The 19,135-nt window shown below is 47.2% G+C and overlaps 1 protein-coding gene across 1 annotated transcript; it reads left to right on the top strand.

Moving 5' to 3' along the window:
- Positions 1-945: 945 nt before the first annotated feature.
- LOC120925119 (vomeronasal type-2 receptor 26-like) lies at positions 946-17,072 on the top strand. Its single transcript, XM_040335993.1, has 4 exons — positions 946-1,671; positions 3,440-3,667; positions 15,037-15,160; positions 16,106-17,072. Exons 1-4 carry the CDS (start codon positions 946-948, stop codon positions 17,017-17,019), a joined length of 1,992 nt encoding a protein of 663 aa, XP_040191927.1. The 3' UTR covers positions 17,020-17,072.
- The last annotated feature ends 2,063 nt before the right edge of the window (positions 17,073-19,135 follow it).

Below are 19,135 nucleotides of genomic sequence, written 5' to 3'. Positions count from 1 at the left end.
TTGGTATAATGTAACAGCATAATGAGATTGTGGCATGTGCATATCTATATATATTGTGACAGTAGGCAGGTAAAATCACCTGGTTGCATCCAGGGTGGAATATATATATATATGTCCCAGATTCAGGCTTTATGCCAATTTATACCACTAGGGGGAGTGCTGTGAGTCCTGCAGGGGAAGAGTTAATGAGCCCAGCTGAAGTAAGTGGGCTCATTAAGACCTCTACAAAAACTCCCAGCATGCTAAGGGAGAGGCTCCAACCTGTGTAGACTGGGGAGTGTGCTTTCTGTGGATCGCAATGGATTTGGTAGGTCCGATAATGAAGTCTTCTAGGGGGCATCAGTACATTTTGATTATACTGGACTATGCCACCCGCTATCCAGAAGCGATTCCTCTGCAAAATATAATTTGTAAGGAACTGCTTACGGACCAAGGTACACCCCTTATGTCCTGGGTTATGAAAGAGCTGTGCAAGTTGTTCAAAGTGACACAATTGCGTACATCTGTGTATCACCCCCAAACAGATGGGTTGGTTAAACGATTCAATAAAACCCTAAAACAAATGTTAAAGAAGGTGGTGGATAGAGATAGAAATGATTGGGACTGTCTAATACCCTATTTGATGTCTGCCATTAGGGAGGTATCTCAATCCTCAATGGGTTTCTCACCCTTCGAGTTACTTTATGGGAGACACTCAAGAGGGCTGTTGGATATTGTCAAGGAAACTTAGGAAAGTGAGAGATCTCCCCACAGGATTGTGATTGAGCATGTCGCCCTGATGCAAGATAGAATTGCACAGGTAATGCCAATCGTAAAGGAACATTTGGCCCAAGCGCAGTTAGCACAACAAAGAATGTATAACCATGGGGCCAAGACCCATACCATCTTCCCGGGGGATAGGGTATTGGTACTAATCCCTGCGGTTGAAAGCAAATTCCTCTTCAAATGGCAAGGCCCCTACGAGATAATGGAAAAATTGAGCAAAGTGAATTACAAGGTCAGACAACCAGGAAGGCAAAAGCCCAAACAGATTTGTCACCAGCTCAGTCTGATTGCATGATTCCTGAGGTTGGAATAGCAGTTACCTTGTCAAAGCCCCAACAACAGGAGGTTAAGGAGTTTGTGCTTCGCAACAAAGAGGTTTTCTCTGAGCTGCCAGGACAAACGTTTGGGGTAGAGCATGATATTATCAGCCCGCCCGGAGAAAGGGTGAAGCTAAAACCCTATTGCATCCCAGAGGCCCAACAGGAGGCAATACGTGAGGAAGTACAGAGAATGCTTAAGTTAGGGGTGATAGAGGAATCCCAAAGTGATTGGTCCAGTCCCATAGTCTTAGTGCCTAAACCGGATGGGAGCTGGCGATTTTGTAACGATTTTCGACAGCTGAACAAAGTTACAAAATTTGACACCTACCCCATGCCACATATAGATGAGTTGATCGAACGGCAGGGAACAGCCCGATACATGACAACTCTTGATCTCACCAAAGGGTATTGGCAAATTCCCCTTGCCGAATCGGCCAAGGAGGAGACCACGTTTGTAACCACAGATGGGGCGTTTCAATATAAAAGAATGCCGTTTGGGTTACAAAATGCACCGGCAACATTCCAGCGGAAAATGGACCAGATTCTGAGGCCCCATCAGAAGTATGCTGCAGCTTTCCTGGATGATGTAATTATCCAAAGCACAGATTGGGTCTCACATCTGCCAAAAGTGCAATAAGTCTCAGACTCTATCCGGGAAGCTGGGTTTACGGCCAACCCAAAGAAGTGCACCAATGGACAGGAGGGGGCCAAATATCTTGGGTACACCATTGGGAGGGGAGTGATAAAACCCCAAGTCAATAAAGTCGAGGCCATACAGAGTTGGCCATGTCCCAACAGCAAGAAGCAGATGCAAGTCTTTCTGGGAATCGCTGGCTATTATCGGCGAATCATTCCCTACTTTGCTTCTCAGGCTGTGCCCCTAACCAACCTGACAAAAGGGAAAGAGTCTGTCATGGTTAAATGGACCCCAGAGGCTGAAACAGCATTCCAGTCCCTAACCACTTAAGACCCGGACCAAAATGCAGGTAAAGGACCAGGCCCCTTTTTGCGATTCGGCACTGCGTCGCTTTAACTGACAATTGCGCGGTCTTGCGATGTGGCTCCCAAACAAAATTGGCGTCATTTTTTTTCCACAAATAGAGCTTTCTTTTGGTGGTATTTGATCAGTTTTTATTTTTTGCGCTATAAACAAAAATAGAGCGTCAATTTTGAAAAAAATGCAATATTTTTTACTATTTGCTATAATAAATATCCCCCAAAAACATATATTTTTTTTTTTCATGGACCCGACGGCAAAAGGGTTACGTGGCTTTTCTCCAGAGTGAATACCTGTAATCTATCAGTCCTCATAGCTGAGATCCTCTGTCCTCCGTTTTAATTGTTTTGCCCTTTATGGAACTCTTTCTAATTCATCAACATCTTTCCTGAGGATTGGTGACCAAAACTGAACTGTGTATTCAAGATGAGGCTGAGCCAGTGTATTGTAATGGGGAAGAATTATTGATTTATCTCTGGAGCGTTCTCATTCACAAATCAAATTGTTTATAAATAGTCCCGTTACAATGTATCTGATTATAAATTCTCAGCAAACAGGTCATCTGATCCCGATGACATTCTCTGATTGAGATTGGGGATGAGCAAGTTCGCTCCAGAACATGCGAACAGGCAAAAAATGTTTGTTCTAACACATGAACATCATTAAATTCTATGGAACATGAACATGAAAAATCAAAAGTGCTCATTTAAATTTTTTTTTTTTTTAAAAACAGCTGTTTTTTTTTTGGGAGCAGTGAAAAGTGAAATCTTCCTTTAAATTTCATACCTGTATTGCTGGGACCGACAATTTATTTATAGCCGCAAGTAGTTTTAAATGACTTTTTTCCTTTAGAAATTTCATTTTGTGCAGGGACAGTTCTAAACATAGGAAACATGCACTACTTTACAGGCATACTATACACCCCCTCCCCAGTTACAACATTTAAAGGAATATTTCACTTTTATTGTTTCACTTTAAGCATTATTAAAATCACTGCTCTCGAAAAAAATTCAGTTTTTAGAACTTTTGTTGCATTGATACATATCCCCTGGGGCAGGACCCGGGTCCCCACTTTTTATGACAATAACTTGCATATTAACCGTTGAAATTAACACTTTTGATTTCTCCCATAGACTTTGAAATGGTGTTCTGCGGCTTTTCGAATTTGCAGCGAGCACCCCAAATTGGTTGCTGTTTGCCGAACGGGCGAACAGCCAATGTTCGAGTTGAACTCATGTAGGACTCAAACATAAAGCTCCTCCCTAATTGAGATGCAACTAGATAACAAATCTATAGTCTAACGTTATTAAATGTTCTATATACTTGTTACCTATAATCATTTCTGTCATTATTTAAGCTGTCCCGCTATGTAAAAGAAGTCCAGTACAAGGATCAGAATGGCGAGGTCATGATTTTTAATGATAAAGGAGAACTACCCAGACCACTGGACATTGTAAATTGGATTACAAGAATTAAAGGTAGAAATATCACTGATTGGATGCATGTGGGTCACTTTGATGGGTCCCTTTCAGAGGGTCAGCAACTTACACTAGAAACAGAGCAAATATCATGGAAAGGAGACAAGGTGAGTTACAGTGGGGAAGCTGATCCAGAACTTATACAAGAAACATTCTAGTTTTGTCCCTAAACCCATCTCCAGACAAAACCTAACCCCCTCCCCCCATCCTGTTCACAGACCACCAACATCTTCCCTGACTTATTCCATGGTGATTAGATGAAGGTGTCAGGTCTATATGTATATAAATGCCGGGATATGTTCCCATCACTCATTATACCTGAGGAAGTGGATGAACTACAAAACATCTTCTAGACCTTGGAGTGGAATGACCGCCAGTATTATCCATGGCCAGATTCTACCCAGACCTTCTGAATTCATTAGGCTGTAAACAGAACAAAAAAACAGTTTAGAGTAGTAATTTCCCGATCAGAAATTTGCAGTTACTGTATATACATAAAAAAAAAAAAAAAACATGGAGCTACCTGGATTTCTGTACGAGTGACTCCTAAAATGCGGTCAAATGCGGTCGATTTTCTCTTTGGATTTTTAAAGCAGTATTTATTAGAGGTTACGTGAAATCACTGAGAAAACAACGTTAAAGGGCATTTGGATAACAAACTTCATGTGGTGGAAACAATAGTGTTAACATCAAAATTCTCAATGTGAACTCAAATCTAAAAGTCCAAAATAAATACAAATCACGTTCCCATGCAAGAATTGCGACTGTGTGGCTTTGATTGCATGCAACCCTCGGTGATCACAGGCCGTCTGGCACATTTATTTCCACAGGTAAAATGCAGGGTAATCGGGATATTGCCTTTTAACTAGGGATGTGGCGAACACCACCCCGATCGGTTTGCACCAGAACCTGTGAACAGACCAAATGTTCGTGTGAACTTTAGAACTCCATTAAAGTTTATGGGACTCGAACGTTTAAAATCTAAAGTGCTAATTTTAAAGGCTAATATGCTGTATAGTTATTGTCCTAAAAAGTGTTTGGGGACCCGGATCCTGCCCCAGGGGACATGTATCAATGCAAAAAAAAGTTTTAAAAATTGCCATTTTTTCGGGAGCAGTGAACTTAATAATGCGTAAAGTGAAACAAAAAAAGTGAAATATTCCTTTAAATTTCGTACCTGGGGGTGTATAGTATGCCTGTAAAGCAGCACATGTTTCCCGTGCTTAGAACTGTCTCTGCACAAAGTGTAATTTCTGAAGGAAAAAAAGTAATTTAAAATAATTCACGGCTATAATGAATTGTTGTCATTCATAAAAAAAAATGCGTGGGGGTCCCCCCAAATTTAATTACCAGGCCCTTCAGGTCTGGTATGGATATTAAGGGGAACCCCGCGTCAAATTTAAAAAACAATTATGTGGGGTTCCCCCCAAATATCCATTCTAGACCTTTCAGGTCTGGTATGGATTTTAGGGGGAACTCCACCCCAAATGAAAAAAAAATGGCGTGGAGTTCCCCCCCAAAATCCACACCAGACCCTTTATCTGAGCACGCAACATGAGAGGCCGCAGGAAAAGAGGGGGACTGTACCAGTCCACATGCCCTCAACATTGGGAGGATGCTTTGGGGTTCTGCGACCCCCTCAAAGCAGCATGGCCCCATGTTGATGGGGACAAGGGCCTCATCCTCACAACCCTTTACTAGTGGTTGCTCACCCTGCTCCCGAAAAAAACTGCAGTTTTTAAAACTTTTTTTGCATTGATACATGTCCTCTGGGGCAGGACCCGGGTCCCCAAACACTTTTTATGACAATAGCTTGCATATAAGCCTTTAAAATTAGCACTTAGATTTTTCCTATAGGCTTTAACAGGGTGTTCCACGGCTTTTCGAATTTGCCACAAACACCCCAAATTGTTCACTGTTCGCCGAATAGGCGAACAGGCAATGTTTGAGTTGAACATGAGTTTGACTCGAAATCGAAGCTCATCCCTACTTTTAACATTGTTTTCACAGTGATTTCACATAACCACTAATATTTTTTCACTTCATATATATTTAGTTTCTTGTAGATATCACTGATTGCACTACTATTAGTTGTTACAGAAGCTGCGTTTAACATTTATAATTTAACTATTTTTAGTAATCAAGGTGCGGGAACTATAGGCCAGATCCACAAAGCACTTACGCCGGCGTATCTCGAGATGCGCGGCGTAAGTGTAGATATGCGCCGGCGTAACTATGCGCCTTATCCACAAAACTAGATACGCCTGAAAATCGGCTTCTTCCGACCGACGTAACTTTTCTGCGCCGGCGCATCGTGGGCGCATATATACGCTGGACAAACAAAAGAACAAAAGCTGGACAGCCGCACTCCAAAATTTTCTTTAAAAGAGATGTCTTTATTTTCAACTGTGCATACAGTCACTGCAAGCTCACAAAAATCAGTATGGCCAACGTTTCGCACTGGCATCAGTGCTTAGTCATGGCTTAGTCATGGCTTAGTCATGATTTGCTATTCAAATATGTAAATGAGGAAGATACGGCGATCCACGAACGTACGTGCGCCCGACGCGGGCTATGTGTGCCGCACGTAAGTTGTATGTCCGGCCTAAAGTTACCCCTCATAAAGCAGGGGTAAGTCAGCAGCAGACATGCACAGGTCAGCCGGAGAGCAGCTGCAGCAGCACCATTACGGATGAGCTGAGCATCCACACTTGCAGGACAACAATCTGTATGCCAACATGCCAGGGGCATCCATGGTCATAGCTATACTACTGGCTTCACAGGCGCGTAGGAGGAGGGCACAGGAGAGGATATACAGACCGCGCCTAAACGTCTTTGGCATGGGAGATTCGGAGGTGTATCGCATCTTCAGATTCAGCCCTGCTGCCATCCTGGAATTAGCCACAACCCTGCATGATGACATCACCAGCCAGACACATCGCTCACATGCAGTGGAGCCACTGGTCAAGGTACTGGCAACACTCCATTTCCTTGCCAGTGGCTCGTTCCAGCGTACAAGTGGAGTTGTGTCTGGGATGGCACAATCCACCATGAGCAGATGTGTGCACCAGGTTGTCCCCGCAATCCTCAGATGCATGTCCCACCACATCATCAGTGTCAAGGAAGCATGAATCAGACGTACAAAACAGATAAATAAGAAGATTTTATTGGAAATCAAACAGCAAGGTCAAAGTCCACACTGACGGTCGGAACAGCCAGAAGAGTAGTCCAATGGTGGCAGGGTCGATAGTCAGGGATGAGAGTCAGCCAAGCCGGAGTCTGTAGCCAGAGACGGGGTGAAACGAAGCCGGGGATCAGGAACCAGAAGGAACGTCCGAAGCTGGGTCAGTGACCAGGAACAGCAGCACGATCACAGAAGGGGTGTCAGACAAAAGGCCCAAGCGAGGAAATGCTGCAGCTGCCGTCATATATATATGCTGAGCAGCCAGCTCCTCCCAGTGGGAAGGAGGAGCCGCAGGGTGTGGCAGGTTACAAGAACCCCATGAAGCAAGATGGCTGCTAGCACATGTCAGTGATGAGAAGCCTGCAAAGAGGTAAGACCATGACAGTACCTCCCCCTCAAGGGCCCCTCCTCCTCGGCGCAAAATACGGCTTCTGGGGAAAGCGCGCCTGGAAGGCTCGGAGGAGGACGGGAGCATGGACATCTGCGGAAGGAACCCAGGAACGCTCCTCTGGACCATACCCACGCCAGTGGACCAAGAACTGCAACCGGCCACGGACCAAGCGTGAGTCCAGGATATCGCTCACTTCATATTCTTCATGATCGCCCACCTGGACAGGATGAGGCCGAGGAACCGAGGAGGTGAAACGATTGCATATTAGTGGTTTCAACAGGGAAACGTGAAACACATTGGAAACCCGCATACCAGATGGAAGCGCAAGAGCATAGGCAACCGGAAAGGACCAACAAAGCGAGGAGCCAGCTTAGGAGTGGGCACTCGGAGGTTGAGATTGCGAGTGGACAACCATACACGATCTCCGACCTGGTAGGAAGGAGCAGGCAACCGTCTGCGATCAGCCTGGAGCTTCTGCCGCTGCGCAGAGACCCTGAGGGACCTCTGGATCTGTACCCATGAAGCACGTAGGGCAGAAAGGTGGTTCTCCACAGCCGGAACATCTTGGGGAGAGAATGACTCCGGTAATACCGCAGGTTGGAATCCATAATTGGCTATGAAGGGAGACATCCCAGAGGAAGAGTTAACCGCCGTGTTCCTGGCAAACTCAGCCCATGGCAGAAGGTCAACCCAATTGTCCTGATGATCGGAGACATGGCAACGAAGAAATTGCTCCAGGGCTTGATTGGATTGCTCTGCGGCCCCATTGGACTGAGGGTGGTAAGCCGAAGAGAAGGAGAGTCGAATACCCAACTGAGAGCAAAAAGCCATAACCTGGACACAAACTGACTCCCTCGATCCGAAACTATCTCTTTAGGCAAACCGTGCAACCGGAAGACCTCCCTGGCGAAAACCCTGGCCAACTCCTGTGCAGTGGGTAATTTATTGAATGGAACACAGTGGCACATTTTGGAGAACCGATCCACAATCATGAGAATGACCGTATGGCCTCGGGACACAGGAAGGTCCACAATGAAGTCCATTCCCAGGTGTGACCATGGGCGCTCCCCATTGGGAATGGGTTGCAGAAGTCCCAACGGAAGATGCCGAGGGGATTTATTCTGGGCACAAACAGAGCATGCCGCTACATACGCGGCAATGTCGGACCGTAGAGAAGGCCACCAGAACAAGTGTGAGACAGCCCAGGACAGCTGATTCTTTCCAGGATGCCCCGCTGTCTTGGAGGTATGGTAGGTTCACAACAGCCGGGTGCGCAACTCCCCAGGCACGAAGCACCTACCATTGGGTCTCCCAGAGGGAGCACCAGATTGAGCCGCCAGAATCTGCTCTCCAAGGGGAGAGGTCAAGCTAGTGCGGATGGCGGCCAGGATCTGATTTGGAGGTATGACCGAAGTCGGTATCGAATCCTATTTGGACAGCTTGGAGTATTGACCTGATAAGGCATCTGCCCTGACGTTCTTAGAACCGGGTAAGTAGGAGACCACATAATTAAAGCATGACAGGAACAGAGCCCACCTGGCCTGACGGGGTGTCAATCTCTTGGCCTCCGAAAGATACGTCAGATTCTTGTGGTCCGTCAGGATGAGAACCGGAACCACAGAACCCTCGAGCAAGTGCCTCCATTCTTTGAGATCCTGCACGATAGCTATAGCTGTTTCCTGGAGTAGAACCCACAGGGAAACAGAGGACCCTCTAGTGTCCGACGCTGAGACAGAAGGGCGCCTACTCCCGTCTCAGACGCATCCACCTCAAGGACGAAGGGCAACCCAGGATTGGGATGAGACAGTATTGGAGCCAAAGCAAAGGCTGATTTTAGAGCCTCAAAAGCCAGGATGGCCTCAGCCGGCCAATCATGGGAATTACTGCCCTTCCTGGTCAGATCCGTGAGAGGCTTGGCCAGCATGGAGAAGTCCCTGATGAACTTCCGATAATAATTGGCAAAGCCCAAAAAGCGCTGCAAGGAACGAAGACCAGTGGGCTGTGGCCACTGTAGGACTGCCGAAACCTTCTCAGGGTCCATGGAGAACCCCTCCGCGGAAATGATGTAACCTAAGAAGATTACCTGGGACCGGTGAAATTCGCATTTCTCAAGCTTACAGAAAAGCTTGTTCTCTCGTAACCGTTGCAACACTCGCTTGACGTCCAGAATGTGGACCTCCATGGATTCAGAGTATACCAAGATATCGTCCAAGTAGACCACTACACACTGCTGCAACAGGTCACAAAAAACATCATTGATAAACTCCTGAAAGACTGCGGGCGCATTGCACAACCCAAAGGGCATAACCAGGGATTCGTAATGACCGTTCCTGGTGTTGAACGCGGTCATCCACTCATCACCCTCCCTGATCCTTACAAGGTTATAGGCAGCCCTCAGGTCGAGTTTGGTAAAGACCGTTGCCCCCTTGAGGCGGTCGAACAACTCGGAAATCAACGAAATCTGGTATGCATTTTTAATCGTGATGCGATTTAGGCCCCTATAGTCGATGCAAGGCCTCAATTCTCCGCCCTTCTTCTTTACAAAGAAAAATCCAGCCCCCGCTGGGGAAGAGGATTTGCGAATGTGCCCCCGGGAAAGCGCCTCCCTCACGTACTCCTCCATGGCTTCATTCTCAGCAACCGACAGTGGATATACCCTGCCATGAGGAGGAATGGCACCAGGTTGTAAGTCTATGGCACAATCGTATGGGCGGTGCGGAGGCAGGGCACCAGCACGCACCTTATCGAATACATCCAGATACTCCCTGTATTCAGAGGGAAACACGGAGTCTGAGGAGGCACACAACACCTTGACGGGCCCATGGATGCAACTAGCCCCACACTGTGGGGACCACGAGAGGATCTCAGCCGATCTCCAATCGAAATTCGGATTATGCCTCTGGAGCCAGGGGTACCCCAACACCACCGAGTAGTGAGGAGACGAAATGACCTGAAGACAGACCGACTCCCTGTGAACGGCCCCAATGGCTATCTCCACTGGAAGCGTCTCATGAGTCACCTGCGGCGGCTGAAGGGGTCTGCCGTCAATCGCCTCAAGAACCAGCGGAGAAACTCGAGCCTGCAGAGGAATGGAGTTTGCGGCAGCAAATCTACTGTCGATGAAAAGACCACCAGCACCAGAATCCACCAACGCCTGAGCCGTCACTGAACCTCCGGCCCAAGAGAGGACAACAGTGAGCAGTGGTTTATCAGAACGGAAAACCGGGGACGAAGAAACTCCACCCAAGATCTGTCCCCAACAGGATCTCAGGTGCGAGCATTTCCCGGATGGTTCGGACATGACAACCGAAAATGCCCACTGAGGCCGCAGTACATGCAACGACCCTCACGTTTCCGAAGAGCCCTCTCCCCCTCAGACAGGCGAGCAAACCCCAGCTGCATGAGTTCACCCCCAGGCACATCAACCCCAGGAGGCGTGGGAGGAGAGGGAGGTACGGGTGGGACAGCAAACGTAGGCGCCAATCTGTAGGAAGGCCTCCGCAGGCTCTCCTTAAAGGAAGGTCTCTCCCTGAGTCTGGTGTCAATCAATATCAGGAAAGAAATGAGAGCCTCGAGCTCCACGGGTAGGTCTTTAGCCGCAATCTCATCTTTCAAGGTGTCAGAGAGACCATGGGAGAAGGCAGCCACCAGGGCCTCATTTTTCCAGCTTACCTCTGCTGCCAGAGTACAAAACTCAATGGCGTATTTGGCTACCGATTGTGAACCATGTCTGATGGACATGAGGAGCTTCGCAGCAGAGGCAGAGCGAGCCGGCACATCAAAAGCCCTCCAAAGAAAACCAACAAAACCGGAAAACTTGGCAACCACCGGATTGTTGTTCTCCCATAAAGGACTTGCCCAGGCCAAGGCCTTGTTCGAGAGCAGCGAGATCAGGAAGCCCACCTTCGATCTCTCAGTGGGAAAAGCATGTGGCAGCAACTCAAAATAAATGCCCACTTGGTTAAGGAAGCCTCGGCACTGAGTTGGCTCACCCCCAAAGCGCTGTGGGAGGGGGGCAGAACCGGTCAAACCCCGAGACACCGCAGGCGCAACAACGGGTGCCTAGGTAGACTCTGGCGCAACAACCGGAGCAGCAGTGGAAGCGGTAACAGGAGCGACAACCGGCCTAGCAGCAGCAGGAGCGAGATGAGCAGTGCGTGCAAGCAGGGTTTGCCACGCCTGAGCGAACTGACCCAGCAGGTGATCCTGCTGATCAAGTCTGGAAACCAGCATGGGTAGTGAGGATGGCCCTGTACCATCAGGATTCATGGCTTGGCCCTAATGTCAAGGAAGCATGAATCAGACGTACAAAACAGATAAATGAATAAGAAGATTTTATTGGAAACCAAACAGCAAGGTCAAAGTCCACACTGACGGTCGGAACAGCCAGAAGAGTAGTCCAACGGTGCCAGGGTCGATAGCCAGGGATGAGAGTCTGCCAAGAGTCTGTAGCCAGAGACGGGGTGAAACGAAGCTGGGGATCAGGAACCAGAAGGAACGTCCGAAGCCGGGTCGGTGACCAGGAGCAGCAGCACGATCACAGAAGGGGTGTCAGACAAAAGGCCCAAGCGAGGAAATGCTGCAGCTGCCGTCATATATATATGCTGAGCAGCCAGCTCCTCCCAGTGGGAAGGAGGAGCCGCAGGGTGTGGCAGGTTACAAGAACCCCATGAAGCAAGATGGCTGCTAGCACATGTCAGTGATGAGAAGCCTGCAAAGAGGTAAGACCATGACAATCAGACCCACCCAGGAGCATCTGCGGCAGAAGGCAATGGCAAATTTCTACAGTATTGCAGGATTCCCACGCACCGTGGGGGCAATTGATTGCACACATGTGGCACTACGCCCCCCCATGACACAGAGCACATATACCGCAATCGTAAGCATTGGAATTCCATCAACGTACAGGTGATAGCCGATGCCCAATGCCTCATTTGGCACGTCCGTGCCGAATACCCAGGGTCCAGCCATGACAGCTACATATACCGTCAAAGCACCATCCCAACAGCATTTGAACAGAATGTGTACGGGAACAGCTGGCTGGTTGGTGAGTGACATGGGAGTCGGGCATGACTGTCCGACCCCATGATGCAGACATCACGAGGGGCACATGCATGACTAACATCCTCCTGTCTTTTCCCTTCCAGGTGACTCTGCATATGCACTTGGGCCCCATCTCATGACTCCCTTCCGGAATCCCGAAACCAGAAACCAGAGGAGAGCAAAAATACAATGAAGCACACGCACGTACCCGTGCAGTGGTGGAACGCACCTTTGGACCCTGTTGTATTCCCAAAACTTTGTGTGACAGATCATCGGTGCATGTTGCATGCTGCACAACTTCGCAGTGAGAAAGGGCCTGGAGACTGACATACGTGATGACCTGACCCCTGAACCAGACATTCCCCCCCTAACCGAGGCTACCCCGTCTGCTGAGGGAAGAGCAGTCAGGAGATGCCTCACAGTAGGCATCTTTGCATGTTAAACACACACATTCATCATGGCACAAGGAGAATGCACGCATGCACACCACTGTGGTCCCTAGTTCACACACACCACATCCTCATCACATTGGATTAGCCCAAGTCCACCATGCAGGACTTGGGAGCAGCAACGCCATGTCAAGGCTCCAATTATGTCGCTGTCCATTCATACCACATTCACACGGTCCTGGGGATCACTTCTCCCTGACGACTGAGGGTGACACCCATTTTCCGGCAGGAATGTCACCCCCACATTCAAACACCAGTCACACTGTAGCCTGCACTACTGACCGTGTGCTGGGTCTACCAAAAAAAATACTCATAACCTGAGTTTTCACAAAACAAAAATAACTCATAACCTGAGTATAAAAAAAAAATTTAATCAACGGCGCTGTCGTGGCCCACACCTGGTGCCACGGCCCAGGCCCCGGCTCCTCATGGGAGACTTATGGGGTGGGAAATCAGGAGGAGGAGGAGCATCCCCTGGTCTCTCCACGGCCTGCTGCCTGCCCTCCAACACCAGGGCGATGCGGGTGAGGACCGCATTGGTGTCGGCCTGCAGCAGCCTGGACTGCCTCCCCTCCGCCTGCATGGCTGCAGTGTTTTCCCTGACAGCCTCTGCCAGGGCGTGGACCTCATCCACGAGGCCTGCTGTGGTGGACTGCAGATCCCCAGGCAGGTGACCACGGCAGCAGAATTGGAGCCAACATCCTGGACAGCTTCAATCATGGTGGCATAGGAGGCCATGCTGTCTTCCATATGCTCCATCTGCACGGCAACCTCACCAAGATGGCGGGTCTTGCGGGCCTGTTCCCTCCTGAGGTGTTCCGAGAGGACATCAGACACCCCCCTAGTCTTCCTGGTCGCCTTCCTGTGGCCAGAAGAGGCTTGGGGCCGTGTAGAAGGGGAGACCCTTGAGGGGGTAGCCCTGTTGGGGGCGGAGCCTGAGGGGCTTCCCCTGATGGAGGGCTGACTGGTCCCAGCCAAAGGGGGAGACTCCTCCAAATAGAGGCAGACCTCGTTGCCACTGGTCACCTCCTCCTCAACCACCTCCTGAGGAGAGGTGTGGCCACTCCCCTCCACTGATGAGTCATGGCTTGCCAGGGGGTCAGACTCTGACTGATGTCCGGGGGATGGTGTGAACTGGCCACCGGCATTAGATGGCCCAGCACCCTCCTACACATCTGTGGATGACACAAAACATTCACATGTTGGAGGACCCACACACTTGTCACATGTTCCCTTCCACCCCCACACTTGCTACACACCATATAGGAGATAAAACACACTTACCTGTCCTCAAGGCATCCTCAATGGAGTCAAAGCCCTCCACTCCCTCCACTTAATGCCTGTGGAGACACTGGGCAATCACCTGCTCCTCAGGAGTGAGCGTCAAAGTAGTTGCTGGTCCCCCTCCAGTGCCCCTGGCATGAGCCATCATCTTCGCCATCTTACCTTTCACCAGGCGACGCAGGTTGTTAATTTTTTTTTGTATGTCATTGGTGGTCCTGACCTCGTATCCCAACGCATTGACATCAGCCGCAATCTGCGCCAGGATCTCCGTCCTCCTGGCCTTTGTGGTGTTGGCACTCTCTGCACCATGGGACATGGCCCTGATGATCACCTCCTTCTCCTGTGGGGAAAAGTTTAGCTTCTCTGAACCTGGAGCATACATGGCTCAAAAAAAAACAGCACCAAACCAACCAGCAAAAAGTACCTTGCTTCAGGGGGGGAAACAAGCGGATGTACTTTTGCGCTCGATGGGCGCATGTCTGGGCATATTTATGCCCTGGGCGTATCTCAGGGATTACACTGGGCCAAGTTCTGAGCATGCGCAGAGAGGCGCGGGACATAGTCAGCGTCACGGCGCATGCGCCGTTCGTTCGACCCTTCATTTGCATGGGGTCATGGTTCATTTAAATAGAACACGCCCACTTCCTTCCTACTTTGAATTACGACGGCTTATGCCTATGAATTTACGTCGCGCCGGCGCAACGCTGGCCGCAAATGCTCTGAGGATACGGTACTTGCCTCTCTGAGTTGAGCCGGCGTAGCGGAAATGAGATGCGCTAAGCCGGCCTATATATGCGCCGATGTACGTGGATCTGGTCCTATATGTTTAGCACATATACACATTTTTGAGTGTTTATGTTTGTACTGATAGTTTTGTTGCTGTAACCTTTCTAATGAAAGGATTCTGCTAGTACTCCTAGATGTCTATTTCTGTCTTCTGGTTCAGAAGACAGAAATTGTGGTATCCAGACTAATGAAGGGCCACCTTCTGGAATGGTCCATGTGTTTCCACCAAGGTATACTGTACATGCTGCATCATTGTAAACATCAGAAGCTCGGCTTCCCTACACTATTATATCTGTACTTTTACTCTTGAATAGATCATATAGCTCTATATTATCTCAGGTCCCAAGAGGTCAATGCTCCGAGGAATGTCTTCCGGGGTTCAGAAAATCTGTAAGAGAAGGATATCACCCATGTTGTTATAATTGTGCTCCGTGTTCAGAAGGAGAAATATCAAACCAACCTGGTAAGATTTATGTTTCTATAAGTATAAATTCTGATATTGAATTAGAAAATGAAAACATTTAAAGTCCTTTAAAGTGATTCTGTACACACTTTACACTTTGCAGGCCGAACATCTCCCTAAATTGCATGAAATTAATGATTACTGATGAGGCCTTTCTGCACTTTTCTTCTACCTCTGACCTTAGTAAAAACAACACACACAATACACAAAAATACTGGCTAGGCACACAGATAACCCTTTTATCTCCCCTGATTTATAACCCCTTCCTAGCCAGTGTCATTATTACAGTGACAATGCATATTTTTAGCACAAATTACTGTATTAGTGTCACTGGTTCCCGCAAAGTGTCAAAAGTGTCAGTTAGTGTCAGATTGTCACCCAGACTTGTGTCACCAATCTCTCTCATTTCCACAATGTGGTCTCTATGTATATTCCCTTGACAGACTACAACCCGATCAAGTCTCTGCTACATATCCGTGGATCCAGATCCATTCAATCAACACCTCTCTATCACCCAGCCTATCAGCAGACACCAACAATATCACAGTCCCTCTATAAGTCGCTGATCACTGCCATTACTAGTATAAAAAAATGTCATAAATATATACCACAGTTCACATAAACCAATCAATATACTCTTATTGGGCTATATATATATATTTTTTACCAAAGACATGTAGCAGAATACAATTTATGAAGTAATGCAATTTTTTTTATTGAATGTGTTTTATAGCAGAAAGTTCATTATTATTTTATATTTTCAAGATTGTTGGTCTTTTTGTTTATAGCACACAAAGCGCAGAGGTGAACAAAAAATGGCCTGGTCACAAAGGGGGGTAAATCTTTTGGAGGTCAAGTGGTTAAGGAAAAATACAGAAAAAAATATTTAATACTGTGAAATAGCTACCGTGCCTAATGTTATTTACACTTCTTTTTACTCTACAGACAGTGAACTCTGCAAGAAGTGTCCTGAAAATGAATGGCCTAACAAAGCTAAAACTATTTGTAGTGACAAGGTCATAGAGTATTTATCATACGAGGAGGACATTCTAGTTTTATTTTTTTCTATAACTTCAGTCATATTTGCTACAACATCTCTCCTTATACTTGGACTATTTGTTTGGTTTCGGAGCACTCCCATAGTCAGAGCCAATAACCGGAACCTCAGCTTCATTCTGCTCCTCTCCCTCATACTGAGCTTCCTTTCTGTATTCCTGTTCCTTGGCCGTCCTGTGGATATTACCTGTATGCTGCAACAAGTCACTTTTGGAGTTCCCTTCACCATCTCAGCATCTTCTATCCTCGCCAAAACCATCATGGTCTTCATTGCTTTTAAAGCCACCAGACCTGGAAGCTCTTGTAGAAAATGGGTGGGAGTCAAACTTCCCAATACAGTCATGTTATTCTGCTCATCCATTCAGGTTATGAATTGCATTCTCTGGTTGTCCATCTCTCCACCATTTCAGGAGTATGACATGGACTCCTATCCTGGGAAGATCATCATTCAGTGTAATGAAGGGTCAGTTATCGGCTTCTACTCTATGTTGGGTTATATGGGGTTTCTGGCAGCTGTGAGTTTTCTTCTGGCTTTCATGGTGAGGACATTACCGGACAGTTTTAATGAGGCCAAGTACATCACCTTCAGCATGCTGGTGTTCTGCAGTGTCTGGATTGCCATGATCCCAGCCTATCTGAGCACCAGAGGGAAATACATGGTGGCTGTGGAGATATTCGCCATACTGACCTCCAGTGCTGGAATATTATTGTGTATGTTTTCTCCAAAACTCTACATTTTACTTTTCAAACCTGAACTGAACACAAGAGGGACAATGCTGGGGAAGAGAATGATGGAAATGTAACACATTGATTCAATGTATAATGCTGTAGATCAGATTAAACAAATTCAGTCATATTGTTTCCATCATCATCATTATGAATGACATCATCATCAGAATTATGATTTTTGGGGACATTGACTGCCTTCTGTCTGCCTATTGTACATAAGTGGATGGAAGGTGGATGTCACAGGATTGGATGATATTTTAGAGCTTCATTTTTTTCTTGCTCTTACACGCCCCCCAGCATGCACAAGCAAAGCACTGTCACTGCATTGTCCATTGGACGGTGCTGATTACAAATAAAATGCTGTGACCAATCAAAGCATCACACAATGTAACCAACACCTGAAGATAGCAACTTTCCCCCACTTTGCCCTCACACACTGATTGGAGAGTGATAGAAAAGAAAGATTCCAGATCACCAGCCAGTACAAGTGGAATCCAGTACCAGCAGTACCAGAAACAGCTTCAGTCTTCCTTCTATTATCATTCATCCCTCTACAGCACAGATATCAAACACAAGGCCCACGGGCTGAATACGGCTCACCAGGCCCTGATATGTGACCCTCCAACCCAGTTTTGTAGCTGGAATGTGGAACTCCATTCTAGTTCTCACCCTCCACTCCTCACTGTCACTTGTAAACACAGAAGCCTTCTATGTTTACAAGGGACATCTTTGCTCTCAGTGGTTCCTGGAAATAACAGATCCCTGTACACACTCACAGTGGGGCCCAGCGGGGACAGATCTCCAGAATCTGAGAGAGAAAACGATCTCCCTGCAGGGTGAGGCAGAGTCACCTACACAGGGAGGTACTAGAGTCAGGCCAGGTAGGAGAGAGAGATGTGAGGAAGCTTTGGATAGGGGGTGAGGTTGCACACTGTGCATAGTGTTCCCCTGAACCCTGCGCTCTGTACATAGTGCACTCCTGAATTCTGCACTCTGTACATAGTGCACTCCTGAATTTTACACTCTGTACATAGTGTAACCCTGAACCCTGCGCTCTGTACATAGTGCACTCCTGAATTCTGCACTCTGTACATAGTGTTCCCCTGAATTCTGCACTCTGTACATAGTGTAATCCTGAACTCTGCATTCTCTATGCAACACACTCTTTACCCCTGAAATCTGTACATAGCACACCCCAGATACAACTGGACCTCTAAAGGCAACCATACTGCTGATGCGGCCCACAATAAAATTGTGTATGTAGGCGATTGCTTTCTTTCAACCTTTTCTGTTCCAGCATGACTGTCCCCCTGGGCACCAATCAATCCAGTTCCATAAAGACATGGATTGATAAGGTTGGTGTGGAGGAACTCAAATGTCATGAACACAGTCCTGACCTCAGCCTGAGTGTGAGTCAGGTCTTCTCATCCAACATCAGCACCTGACCACACTAATGTTCTTTTGGTTGAATGGGCAAAAATCCCCACAGATACATTTCAAAATCTTGTGAACAGTCTTCCCAGAGGAGTGGAGACAGTTATAGGCACAGAGGTGGGGGGGGAACTCCATATTAATGACCACCATTTTGAAATGGGATGCCCAATCAGCCCATATAGGTGTGAAGGTCAGGTGACTACACATATTTGGCCAATTAACCACTTCAGCTCCAAACGATTCACCCCCTTCCTGACCAGGCCATTTTTAGCAATACTGCACTGTGTTTCTTTAACTGACAATTGCGCGGTCGTGGGACGCTGTAACCAAATAAAATTGTTTTACTTTTTTTTGCCACAAATAAAGCTTTTGTTTGGTGGTATTTGATCACCTCTGTAGTTTTTTTTTGCGCAAAAAATATATATATTTTTACATTCTGCTATAAAACACATCCAATAAAAAATAAATAATAAAATCACATTTCTTCATCAATTTAGGCCAACATGTTCTCTGTTTTTGGTAAAAAATCCCAATAACCATATATTGATTGGTTTGCACAATCTTTATAGCATCTACAAACTATGGGATAGATTTATGCAATCTTTTTTTTTCACTAGTAATGGTGGCAATCAGTGATTATTAGCGGGACTGCGACATTGTGGCAGAAAAAATCTGACATTAATTGACACATTTTGGAGACCAGTGACACCAATACAGTGATCAGGGCTAAAAAAAATGCACTGCCACTGTACTAAT

Source organism: Rana temporaria, chromosome 1, assembly GCF_905171775.1.
Source record: "Rana temporaria chromosome 1, aRanTem1.1, whole genome shotgun sequence".
In the NCBI taxonomy this organism is placed as follows: Eukaryota; Metazoa; Chordata; class Amphibia; order Anura; family Ranidae; genus Rana; species Rana temporaria.
The sequence above is the reverse complement of the archived record's forward strand: the minus strand, read 5'-3'. Positions and strand labels throughout refer to the sequence as shown.

Excerpts from the sequence above, each read along its gene's own strand:
- LOC120925119 (XM_040335993.1), top strand. The coding sequence starts at position 946 with ATGGCAAGGCCCCTACGAGATAATGGAAAAATTGAGCAAAGTGAATTA. Across the intron at positions 1,672-3,439 it reads CTGCAGCTTTCCTGGATGAT|CTGTCCCGCTATGTAAAAGA; the intron begins GTAATTATCCAA and ends TCATTATTTAAG. Across the intron at positions 15,161-16,105 it reads AGAAATATCAAACCAACCTG|ACAGTGAACTCTGCAAGAAG; the intron begins GTAAGATTTATG and ends TTTACTCTACAG.